Genomic DNA, 13,703 nt, shown 5'->3' with positions numbered 1-13,703 from the left:
ATAGATGCACGATTCAAGATGATGTTAACAGATTGAAGAACTGGACAAAAACTATCAAAAGTAATTTGTGATCTATGGGTCTTAGTAGACCATAAGCTTAACACGAGTCAGCAGTGTGATGTACCAGCAAAAGAAAAAAGCTAATGCAATTGTAGTTTGCATCAACAGAAGTATAGTGTCCGGATCAAGGGAAGTAATAGTACTAGTCTATTCTGTGTTGGTCAGACCCTACCTGGAATACTCAATCCAGTTCTAGGTGCCACAGTTTAAGAAGGATATTGATAAGCTGGAACATGTGCAGAGGAGGGCAACCAAGATGATAAAAGGTCTTGAAGCCACATCTTATGAGGAATGGTTGAGGGAGCAGAGTATGTTTAGCCTGGAGAAGAGAGGGCCGAGCCACCTTAAATATCTGAAGGCCTGTCACATGGATAATGGAGCGAGCTGGTTTTCTGCTGCTGCAGGGTAGGACCTGAACCAATGGATTTTAAGTGCAAGAAAGGAGATTCTGACTAAATATTAGGAAGAACTTTCTGACTGTAAGCGTTGTTTGACAGTGGAATGGATTACATTTGAATATGGTGGACTCTCTTTCATTGGAGGTTTTTAAAGCAGAAGTTTGATGGCCATCTGTTAGGGATTATTTTACTGTGGTTCCTGCATCGAAGGGAGTTAGACTAGATGATCCTTAGGGAACTATGACAAGTTCTTGCTTAGCTAGCCATATCTCCATGTGTGCATGTACACACACATATATACACACATTTCCATAGGCGCCCTCCCAACATATATACCTTTTCTATTTGGGTACGAAAACACCAAACCTGAAACTTGTAAATGTCAAGCACATATAGCACAGCCCTGTTCTTCACAATTAGACTCTAAACCTTAAAGCCAGTGTTGCGTGTGGCTAGAATAAGTTGGATGAGGATGTAAGATGTCTAAAGTCCAATCCCTGCTTTTATGGCTATAAAACTCACTGGGTGGTCTTAGACAAATAATATCCCCTATATGCTTCTCTGAGCTCCACGAAGGAGAGAGGCATATTGTGTGTAATATAAATTGCATACTTTCTTGAATACACCTATCCAGCCAAGGAGCTCTGCCACTGTACTCCCTTCATTCTTAAATGCATTTTTGATCTGGTTCATAATCTTACTTCATCATCTTCATACTACTCTTGAGCTCAGCTACCCAAACTGTGGACAAATCTATTTCTTGTGGGATGAAAAGCCGAGTTAGCTACTTCATGAAGACAATTCTCCTTCAGATACTCATGATCAACAGAGAAAAGGTGAGAATGCAAGTGTAGGGAACTTGCTGCTCAGGTAAAGGCTTCTTATAAACATGAAGAGAAGAACCAATTCCTCATTTTCCTGATGACAGGAGTGGGGAAAACCTCACCAATTTGCTGACACTATCTTTACATTTATTTATTTAGTTGTACATCACCCTAGACTCCTTCCAGTGGAGGGTGATTTATATCAAAAATAAGAAAACAATACGGTACACAGAGATGAAAACATACATACACTAAAAATGTAGAAGAAAATAATCAAATTATGATTATGATTATGGTACTGTATTTATTTATATCCCACTTTTTTCCTGATAGGGACTCAAGGTGGCTCGCAGTTAAAATAGAAACAGCTAAAACATAGAAAAAGCAATAATTAAAACAGAATGAAACATTCTTAAAATCTATAGAATCAGAAGTACACACAATACTAATGAGGAGTGCACCTCTTGTTTGAACATAAGAATAGACTTAGAATCATAGAATCATAGAGTTGGAAGAGACCACAAGGGCCATCGAGTCCAACCCCATGCCAAGCAGGAAACACCATCAGAGCACTCCTGACATATGGTTGTCAAGCCTCTGCTTAAAGACCTCCAAAGAAGGAGACTCCACCACACTCCTTGGCAGCAAATTCCACTGTCGAACAGCTCTTACTGTCAGGAAGTTCTTCCTAATGTTTAGGTGGAATCTTCTTTCTTGTAGTTTGGATCCATTGCTCCGTGTCCGCTTCTCTGGAGCAGCAGAAAACAACCTTTCTCCCTCCTCTATGTGACATCCTTTTATATATTTCAACATGGCTATCATATCACCCCTTAACCTCCTCTTCTCCAGGCTAAACATGCCCAGCTCCCTTAGCCGTTCCTCATAAGGCATCGTTTCCAGGCCTTTGACCATTTTGGTTGCCCTCCTCTGGACACGTTCCAGTTTGTCAGTGTCCTTCTTGAACTGTGGTGCCCAGAACTGGACACAGTACTCCAGGTGAGGTCTGACCAGAGCAGAATACAGTGGCACTATTACTTCCCTTGATCTAGATGCTATACTCCTATTGATGCAGCCCAGAATTGCATTGGCTTTTTTAGCTGCCGCGTCACACTGTTGGCTCATGTCAAGTTTGTGGTCAACCAAGACTCCTAGATCCTTTTCACATGTAGTGCTCTCAAGCCAGGTGTCACCCATCTTGTATTTGTGCCTCTCATTTTTTTTTTGCCCAAGTGCAATACTTTACATTTCTCCCTGTTAAAATTCATCTTGTTTGTTTTGGCCCAGTTCTCTAATCTGTCAAGGTCGTTTTGAAGTGTGATCCTGTCCTCTGGGGTGTTAGCCACCCCTCCCAGTTTGGTGTCATCTGCAAATTTGATCAGGATGCCCTTGAGTCCATCATCCAAGTCGTTGATAAAGATGTTGAATAAGACCGGGCCCAAGACAGAACCCTGTGGCACCCCACTAGTCACTCTTCTCCAGGATGAAGAGGAACCATTGATGAGCACCCTTTGGGTTCGGTCAGTCAGCCAGTTACAAATCCACTGAGTGGTAGCATAGTCAAGATCACATTTTACCAGCTTCTTTACAAGAATATCATGGGGCACCTTGTCAAATGCCTTGCTGAAATCAAGGTAGGCTACATCCACTGCATTCCCTTCATCTACCAGGCTTGTAATTCTGTCAAAAAACGAGATCAGGTTAGTCTGACATGACTTATTTTTCAGAAATCCATGCTGACTATTGGTGATCATAGCATTCCTTTCTAGGTGCTCACAGACTGTTTGCTTAATGATCTGCTCCAGAATCTTCCCTGGTATTGATGTCAGACTGACTGGGCGGTAATTATTTGGGTCCTCTCTTTCCCCCTTTTTGAAAATAGGGACAACATTTGCCCTCCTCCAGTCTGCCGGGACTTTGCCTGTTTTCCAGGAATTCTCAAAGATGACTGCCAGTGGTTCTGAAATCACATCTGCCAGTTCTTTTAATACTCTTGGATGCAGTTCATCTGGCCCTGGAGACTTGAATACATCTAGACTAGCCAAGTATTCTTGTACTATCTCCTTAGTTATTCTGGGCTGTGTTTCCTCTGCTGAATCATTTGCGCCAAATTCTTCAGGTCGGGCATTGTTTTCTTTATCGGAGAAGACTGAGGCAAAGAAGGCATTGAGGAGTTCAGCCCTTTCTGTGTCCCCTGTTTGCATTTCACCATCTTCTCCTCTGAGTGACCCCACTGCTTCTTTGTTCTTCCTTTTGCTACGAACATACCCATAAAAGCCGTTTTTGTTGCTTTTAACCTCTCTAGCAAGCCTGAGTTCATTCTGTGCTTTAGCTTTTCTGACTTTGTGTCTACACGTGCTGGCTATTGAATTCCTCTTTGGTGGTTTCCCCCCCCCCCCCTTTCCATTTTTTGTACACATCCTTTTTTAATCTTAACTCAGTTAAAAGTTCTTTAGATAGCCACCCTGGCTTCTTTAGGCACCTTCCATGTTTCCATCTCAATGGTATTGCCTGAAGTTGTGCTTTTACTATCTCCCTCTTAACAAACTCCCAGCCATCATGAACTCCCTTTCCTTTTAGTATTATTGTCCATGGGATCTCACCCAGCACTTCCCTAAGTTTTATGAAGTCGGCTTTCTTAAAGTCGAGAAATTGAGTCTTAGTATGCTTGGCTGCTCCTTTCCGCTGTATAGTAAACTTCAGAAGAGCATGATCACTCGCACCTAATGATCCTTCCACTTCTACCCCACTAACCAGGTCATCAACATTGGTTAGGACCAGATCTAAAATGGCTGTTCCTCTTGTTGCTTCTCCCACTTTCTGGACAATGAAGTTGTCTGCAAGGCCAGTGAGGAATCTGTTTGACCTTATGCTCTTGGCTGAGTTTGACATCCAACAAATATCCGGGTAATTGAAGTCCCCCATTACTACTATCTCCCTTCCTTTTGCATGCTTGGCCATCTGTTCCAGGAAGGCATCATCTATGTCCTCCGTTTGGCTTGGGGATCTATAGTAAACTCCCACAATGAGGTCACTGTTATTCTTCTCTCCCTTAATTTTGACCCAAATGCTCTCACTTTGGCTTTGAGGTTCTAAATCTTGGATCTCTTCACAGGTATACACATCCCTGACATATAACGCCACTCCTCCTCCTTTCTTGTCTGGTCTGTTTCTCTGAAATAGATTGTATCCCTCCATTATTACATTCCAATCGTGGGACTTATCCCACCAGGTTTCAGTGATTCCTATTATGTCATATTTAGTTTGCTGTACCAAGAGCTCAAGCTCATCTTGTTTATTTCCCATGCTTTGCGCATTAGTGTACAGACATTGAAGTCCATTAATCATTCCCCCGTGTCTCTTATTTAAGGATTTTTTCCTCTCACCACTAGGTCTGCGTGCTGTTTGCTCCATTTGGTCTATGACATTTGGATGATCATCTTCATCAATTGATAGACTCCTACCTTCAGGAGCACTGTCTCCCTCCCCCACATTAGTCAGTTTAAAGCCCTCCTGATGAGGTTTCTGAGATTTTTGGCAAAAACATTCCTCCCAACCGTTGTGAGGTGCAGCCCATTGCTTGCCAGAAGTCCATCTTCAAGACTTGATGGATCATGAAATGGCTCCTCTAGTCCAGCATCCTGTTCTCATAGTGTTCAGCCAAATGCCTACAGGAAGCTCAGAAGCAGCAGGGCTGAATTAACCATTAAGCCAAATAAGTATGTGCTTAGGGCATCAAGGGAAGAGGGGCATCACGGAAATTTTCCATTGCTGGATTTACCATAAACCATATGGTGCAGCTGAACAAAAATAAACACTATTTATGTAAATATACAAAAATAAACATTATTTTCCATCTTACTGTAGCTTTTGTTTCATTTTGCAAAATAAAAAAAATATATTTTACAGTTCATTATTGTCTCTATTTTGAATTAGATATATATGGGGCACCAAAATATTTTAAGTCCTTAGAGTCTCTTAATCTGGGCCTGAGAAGCAGGGCCTGAGTGTAACACTCTTCCTGCTAGTAATTCTGAGCAACTAAAATTCAGAGGCATATTGATTGCCTTGTCAAACTGCAGGAACCTGGGTAAATAGGCCTTTCCCTTTCTCAGCATGGAGAAGGCAGTTCCTGCCTGCAAAAAGAAATATAGCCTCTGGTTCAAACAAGCAGGAGCTTCATGTATCCCATGTTCAAGACCCTATGTCATCTCAATTCTCTCCTCTAATTTAAAGCTATGAAGTGACTGGATGACTGTGGTCTATAGGCAGTGTATGTAGAGTTGTTGGAAACTCATAGAAGTTCCCTTCTTGCTCATCAAGAAGCAGGGGAATGTCTATATTAATCTGCCTATGTGTGCAGGGTATTTCATTTAATAAAAAAAAACCTGAAAGCACAACCAATGACGTTTTGTATCATCATATCAATGCTTTTAGGCTTCCCATAGGCATCTGCTCATCCAGAGGTATGATCCAGCAGGGCTCTTATGATGTCCAGATAGATATATATATATAGAAGCAATGCTGTGTTTCCCCTTTACAGTATATATCTTGGAAAATTGCAGCATCTCAGTCTCCCCAACAAGACCTATTAGATTTTACATATTCTTTCATTAACCAGATGCAAAAATAAACAAACAAATAAAACATTTACAACACAATTCTAACAAAGCCTATTCAGACAGTGGGGTTATGATTGCAGCCTTAGATGCCATTCAATATGCTTCTGAATTGTTTTGGAGGTCAGAAGGCACAAAGATGAAATTGGTGGGAAACATGCATTTGCCATTCTTCTGCTTTTTACTACAAAAAAACCCTAGTTTATTTTTAGTACTGCTTTTCTGAATTTTAATATTAAAACAGAATAAAATACCCAGATCTATTTCAAATAACATTTCTCCTACACAAGAAGGAAAGTGAAAAATCAACACATCACTCCTTGCACTGGTCCCTTTAAAGGGACTGAGAGATGTGTCAAGTATGATCTCAGCTGCACTGATGGCTCCTATTCACAAAGAAAGCACTTTGGAAGTCAATGCTGACAGAATTAACGCATTCTTGGCACATGGCTGTCCAAGCACTTTAGTGAGAAAATGACTCTCCAAGTTCCTGATTTTTTGGAAGTGGCTAAAATAAAGCCTGAAGGCTGTGTGCTGTAAAAGATTAACTAGGTCCCAGTTTACCTCATATTGTGTATAAAGACATCATAAATGTCACAATTTTTTAAAAAAGGGTATACGGTATGATGGATTTACAATAGGGTTAAATGCTCTGTAATTGATGGCAGACAACAGGATGGAGAAACTTAAGAAGAGCACATTTTGCTGGCCCTTTCTCAGAGGCTGAAATCATGAGGTACGAAAAGGAAATAAAAATGAAGCACAAGTCATCACAGACTCTTAGCAGGGATTATAATAAATTAGTTAATATCTTGGGCACCCTTTAGATATTACAGAAGTGGTTTGGGAGCTGCTTTCTCAGGGTTAATCTCAAAGCACCTTTGCAATGTATAAATATATCCTACCATGTGCATAAGGTGAGCTGAACAGGTTCTGATAATTTCCCCTTATTCCAACCAGGGAACCATTGTATGGTAAGAACAAGCCAAATGGTTAAACCCAGTGGGTTTCAAGCATCCAACAGACACTTCCCAAGCTATTATTGTAAGGTCTAAAGGGCACCATTGATATATTGTGAAGAAAGGAAAGGCCACCAGAGATACCCAAATAACCACTGATACTGCAACAAATGGGTGGAAAACATGCCTGAATCTTGCAAGTAAAATTCACATGAATTAAAATGAAAAGGGGTTTAAAATTTAGGGACCAATATAGAAATAACTTGGATATATCTGGGCACCTAATTATTTCACAGTATGAGAAAGAAGGCTGATAACCCCAATGAAAGAGTTGGTTTAAAAATGGATCTAAGGAATATATAATTAGAATGAAATGTAGTCACAGCATAAAAAAGTAATTCAGCCAGAGGTAGGGAACTTGTGGTCCTTCAGATGTTGCTGGACTACAGCAGCCATCGTCCCTGAGCATTGGCCGTGCTAGTTGAGGTTGATGTGAGTTAGAGTCCATCTTAAGGGACAGAGATCCCACCCTCCTAAATTAGACATGAGTAAAGCCCCCAAATTCTAGTTATATGTGTACAACTTCTTTCCCATCCAAATACAAAAAAGCCCAAAAACCTGTCTTTGAAGGGTCATTTAAATCAATGTCTAGAAAAGGAATTCAGGACAGTTAATTGTGAAATGACCTTCTGTACAGAGCCTCTTGGGTGTTAATATCTGCAGAGGAAGCCCTTTTGCTTGTTCTGCCTCCCTCAGAAGTTTGGGTGGCAGTGACCAGGAATTCTACACAGAGGTTTGACTGCCACCTTTACTTTATAGTTTTAGGGGAATGCTGTTTACTGTGACCTTTGACACCTGATATGTGTGTTTTAAGGCCCCATCATATTCCTGTGACTGTCTTTTCTTTTAATTTTTTTAGTACTGAATTTTCAGTTGTTACAACCCACCATGGAACCTGCTGGTGAAGGGCAGGAAATAGTGTACATGATCAGTAGCCAGATTTTTGAGATTGTTATCATCATATTATCTTTGTACAATGTTTTTTACATGGACTTTGTTTCCATCACTGTGAATTAGCTGTGAGTTTTGAATGCCACACTTAATTGACTATACAATTAACACGAGTTGGAAAAGAATCCCATATTAAGAGTGCTCTGTTGCAAGGAAAGGTTGTCATCTAGGGAAGGGGAAGGGAAGGGGAGAGACCTGGCAGTAGTTTTGAATTTTTGATTTATACTCAATTGTAGCTACTAGCTATAATTCTAGTTATACTAGAAAAATATTATCAATGTTGCATAAATATTCTGTTTATATTAAAACTGAAATATTAGTGTGTTAATCATTATTGTATTAATAAGCAATTCCCTAAACAGTTTTTTTGGGGGGGACCATGTGTTTTATTTATCCTTCATCATCAGAAATAATTTATAGCAATTTTAATCTATTCCATCTGAAACTCTCATATTACTGTTTGATCACATAAATATTCTGACTTTGCAGGTTTCCACTTTCTTTTCACCTTAAACTTTTTAAATTTGGAAGGCAATTATACTCATTCATGTCTAAAGAGACAGGAGAGTTAAATTACTCAGAATTCAATTACTTCTTTGTTTTAGTCTGTTTAGTAGAATTTGTTAATTTTATCATTGTTGCTTGTAAAACAACTATCAGACCTGTTATGCACCATAGTTCAATATATCCTTTCTTGTAAATAAGACTAAATAATTATATGCTAAAAATGGAATAATAAAGAAAAGGGTCTGTATCAGAGTCCTCCATCTACAGAAGCACTCCTCAACCCAAATATTAAATTTCAAATCTTCAGTGAATGTATACATGCAAAACTGAAGTACTGAGATGCTAAAAAATATTTTTATGATAAAAATAGCAGCTTTTCTATATGTATCTATTTACACATGGGTATTCTGCTGTACTGCTCAGCATTCCATGAAAAGAGTCACAATAATAGCACGGCTAGCAATAGAACAGTTTATAGGGCAAGAAACTAATATAGCACAAAAATTACAAACAGGTTTGTATTTTAAAATAATGTAAACCACTTTTTGAAGGATTTTGTCAAAAAGCCGAGACTACATTTTGCAAATAAAAATAAAGAAAATTAAAAGTAAATTAAAACAAATAGATGAAACAAATAGATTTGTTCTCCAGTTATTTGCCAGGAGACAAAACTTTAAAACCAATTCATTTCTTCTTACATTTAAATCATATTTTTAGCACCTGCACCAATTTAGCACCAATCAAATAACTTATAAATTAAATATTAAACAACTCTACTTACTTCATCAAACATAAAGTCATCCACATCTATTTCGCTATAGTCATCATCAGCTTCATCAGTTTTAACAGCTGCCAAAGCACTGGCCAGTTTCTTTCGCAGACGGAAACCTTTCCAGAGTGCCTAAACAAAAATGTAAAGCATGTTATATGAGGCCATAGATCAAATCCAAATCCAGATTCTCTGTTATCCCATTAGGAAGATAAAACATTGTAGTTCTTTTTCTGTAATAGCTCAATGATCTGTTTTTTGAACTTTATGTGACATTTAAAACTACAAGACAAATTAAATATCAGCATATGTCTAGAGCTCAGAATACTCTGGAGGTTTGGCTCGAGTAAGCAGAATGGAATCCTAAAACCCTCTCAACTACAAACCAAGGTCAACTAATTAATTATTTGACAATCCCTTCAGGACCTACTATAAGCTTAGGGGACGAAGATATAAGAAAAAGAATTAAGTGTTAACTTTCACAAAAATAAAAACACACTTAAATAAAAATTTCCACAGATTACACCTGACAATGTATGCAGACGTATCAGCAATTAACTTAGGCTAATCATTTTCACCTTCACTAGCAATCTCTAGACTATTTTTTTTAAAGGAAGAATTTAATTTATGGGAGAAAGTTATGAGAAGGGGAAAGGACAAAGAACAAAACAAACCCACAAAAAAAATGAAAGGGAGGAAAGGCATCAAGAGAACCACTAATAAGAGAACAAATAATGGCTTGTAATAAAGGAGATAACATAAAACCACATTATGGGGCTCTGAATTTGAGAACATTTTAGTTGCATAACTGAAAATAGGCACTACCGTTGCCTCCTCCCTAAATCTCTATAAAAATAGCATATAAATAATGATACTTTGGGCATATTAATTGTAGCATGACATATTGTTAAATAGTACTAACAATGAAACTCTTAAGTAGAAATTCTGTTTTCCTGCTTAGCTGTAGTGCTTTACTAAATTTGGGGCTGTGCATTTGATTTTGGGCCTTTTGAAAGTTCACATTCAGAATGCAGGGGGAAATATAAAAAATCTCAAATCTCTCTTTCACTTTTGGAACCCAGGTGAATTTCCATCACACACATTCTGGGTTTTAGATATTTTGAAGTTCTGGTTTCAACATTAATTTATCTCCCTCCCCCCCAAAAAAAAAGATTAAAAGAAGTCTTGGCATACTCAAAAGGTTGTTTTAAGGCTAGAAGGCAGGATGACATTTTTATTTGCACCATAAGGTAATGATTCACAAAACTCTTAACACTAGTGAAATGTCACGGAAATTCAGTGGAACTAAATCAGTGCAAGTAGCCCTTTTAATCATATAGTGCCAGTAACCAGTAATGCAAACTTGATTGTCTAAAGCAGGGGTGGATAATAAGTGACCTTCCAGATGCTTGTTGGACTACAGCTCCCACTATCTTAGAGTTATAGGGCTTCTGGAAATTGGAGTCCAACAACAGCTGAACAAAGCATAATTTGATGTCCCAATTGCAAACTTAAAAAGAAACTGCCTTGTACCATGTCAGACACATTGGCCCATCTAGCTGTCTTGTCCATACTGACTGGCATCAGTTTTCCAGTGTTTTATACTGGAACCTTTCCTGTTCCTAACTGGAGATGCTTGAGGGCTAAACGTGAGACCTTTTATGTGCAAAGCATGTGTTCTACCACTGAGCTATGCCCCCCTTCCCTAGAACAGCCGCAAGGCTATTGAATCCAGCAACATGTTTGCATCAACAGTCAGTCCTGTCTCTCCCCAGCATGTAGCAGTGAATATGAAGTCACCATTTAGTTATCAGGCATGTGGCTCCCAGTCACTATTTTGAGTCCCACCACCCTTCACGTAATGGAAACAACTTTTCAAAAGCAAGCCCTCCAGATTCTACGGGGCTCCATTTCCCAGCAGTCCTAGCCAGCATAACCAATCATCAGGGATATCGGAGTTCCTATATTAGCCCTGTTGGAGGAAAACAAGATAGATATAATATGCCTGAATAGGGCTTTACTCGTTAAAGGACTACTGTACAAGACTTCCTTCTGTTTTTGTGTTTCTCTATGTAAGTGATGTCTAGTCTTAGATGAGGTTGCCCCCCTGGAGAACTACTGAGGAGCACCCAACCTGGGCTATACTGATCCATTATATGAGCCCCTAGTAGGCAACAGGAGAGGGCCACCCCACCCACTGATGTACACACACATATGGTGAAATTGTAGAGTGGTACCTCTGGTTAAGAACTTAATTTGTTCTGGAGGTCCATTCTTAACCTGAACCTGCTCTTAACCTGAGGTATCACTTTAGCTAATGGGGCCTCCAGTTGCTGCCATGCCGCCGGAGCACGATTTCTGTTCTCATCCTGAAGCAAAGTTCTTAACCCAAGGTACTATTTCTGGGTTAGTGGAAACTGTAACCTGAAGCGTATGTAACCTGAATCCTCTGTAACCCGAGGTACCACTGTATTTTATAGTATCTTTTAGTTTTATTGTATATTTTAAGGTGAAATTGCATCTTTTAGTTGCATCCATTTTAGAACCAAAGAAAGTTTGCTTGGTGGATTGACTCTGTGAGGTAACGTCCAGTGCTTGATTCTATTTGCCTTTATGTTTTTTCAGGTTGTGAGGTGGTCCAAGCTTATGTGAGAGAGTTAGGCATCCATTCTCAAAGACTGCAGACTGACCTGAAGCTTAGTAGCAGCTTTATGCTTGTCTGTGGAATCATGGTGATCTTCCTTCTTTAGGTTGACAATCTTTTTCCTGGTATAGTAGCTTCGCCAATAAGACTGGATCACAGTTGCAGCCAGATGTTGCCACGTATAGAAATTTATCTTTTTACGAGCACAGTAGCTTCGCCAGTGTGATTGGATAACTGTGGCTGCCAAGCTAGAAATATCAGAAAAATAACAGACTGTACTCAGCAGTTGTGACCAGTGCCAATGACAGCAAATGATTTTGCAAGTTTAAAAAATTGTTTCACCACCCACTATTTACATGCAAGACAGAATGCAGAGGAAGACTGGATAAACCACTACAATATGGAGAATTATGGTTGTTTATTATTGTTGTTATGGTTATTATTATTAGGAAAACTGGAGTAATAAAGAACAACTGCTGAAGATGATACAATGACTGACAAAATAACTAAGGAATGACATAAAGAAGGAAATATTTAGCCCAGTCCTATGCACCTCCTGCTGTGAGCAAAACTATTTCTAAATTGGGAGTGGGGTTGGGATGAAAAAGAAATTTGGTGGCTGAGGATTTCTTCATGCAGAGCAGCAGAAGCAAAAAGGGAGGATGAGGCAAAATGGCCAGATTATTCCAAAGGCATTCTATTTTAACATTATTTTGTTCAGAGCCATAATATGATCCACGCATATTTCATGAGGTTTCTATTTAATTTATTATAATAAGAGTGGAAATCTATGTGATGTCAGATATTGTAAATGAAAATTATTTCACAATTAAGAATATATACCCAGTCATATGGCTGCAACAGCAAATTTGCACATGGAAAACTGTATTTTCTGTGCACATAGCACTTTGTTTCTACCAGAAATAGCCACATTTAAATCCCTTGGGCCACGTGCCTGTCAGCATGGTGGATATTATGTCTGATTTGGCACATGAAATTCTGTTCTATTATATTTCACATGCACATACTGAATTACTCACACAAAATTTCAGGGTAGTGGAAAGGGAGGGAATTATATCATGTATGGTGGTTTTGTTTTGTTGGAGACACATTATCACAATGGGGTGGGGGCGCATTGAATGATGTTTTTCTATGGCACTTTTCGGTCCTAACAACAACAACATATTATTCATATATCACTTAATGCAAATATGTCAATTTTCAGTTAGATGGGAAAAGGAAGCACAATGACATGACTTCTCTTTACCCAGGAATGAAATTTCACCAGCCAGCTCGTCTGGTAGTTTTGTATTAGCAAGCATATAGAGATTACTGATACAGTAAGACCATATAGCTCACCATAATGGTATGAGGTGTGACTAGAAAACCAACAAAGAAAGCAGTCATGAAGACAAGCAGAGCCCTTCAGGTTGAGAAGGAGAATGACTAATAGCATGATACCACAGAACTCTTATTATGTTATACATCCTAAACCTGCTCAAAAATAACTGCTTTTTAGAAAAATTGGCAGGATTTGTGGTATCTGCACAAATTTACTATACACACACCACCTATGAGGGTTATAGTACAGCCTGAGAATACATATTTTTGTTTTGGACAAAACATCCAATGCAAGGTAGAAACTACTAACAAAATATTAACAGAATCATAGAAGTGGAAGTGTCTGATTTGGTTTTTATTTGATTTGGTCTTGTAAGCTTATCAGATATTTTAACTGTAGTATGTTTTTATTATTAGCGATATGGCAATAGAACTGCTAGCACATTTGCAAAGCTAAGCAGAGCCCAGTAAGGTTTCAAAGTGGGCGGGGGACCATGTGGTGAAATTCCTGCATTGCAGGGGGTTAGACTAGATGACCTTTGGGATAACTTCCAACTCTGCAGTTCTATGAATC

The 13,703-nt window shown here is 38.9% G+C and overlaps 1 protein-coding gene across 3 annotated transcripts in view; it reads right to left on the bottom strand.

Annotated features, from left to right (window-relative positions):
• LRRIQ1 (leucine rich repeats and IQ motif containing 1) overlaps window positions 1–13,703 on the bottom strand; it is a 99,497-nt gene that overhangs the window by 50,220 nt on the left and 35,574 nt on the right. For all 3 annotated transcript variants that reach the window (XM_053405655.1, XM_053405654.1, XM_053405656.1), the window contains 2 exons: window positions 11,835–12,036; window positions 9,157–9,276 (listed from right to left, as the gene is read on the bottom strand). In XM_053405655.1, the coding sequence (XP_053261630.1) occupies window positions 9,157–9,276; window positions 11,835–12,036 (322 nt within the window). The remainder of the gene's footprint in view (window positions 1–9,156; window positions 9,277–11,834; window positions 12,037–13,703) is intronic.

This window comes from Podarcis raffonei, chromosome 10 (assembly GCF_027172205.1).
Source record: "Podarcis raffonei isolate rPodRaf1 chromosome 10, rPodRaf1.pri, whole genome shotgun sequence".
NCBI classification, from domain to species: domain Eukaryota; kingdom Metazoa; phylum Chordata; class Lepidosauria; order Squamata; family Lacertidae; genus Podarcis; species Podarcis raffonei.
This window is presented reverse-complemented; position numbering and strand designations above follow the sequence as displayed.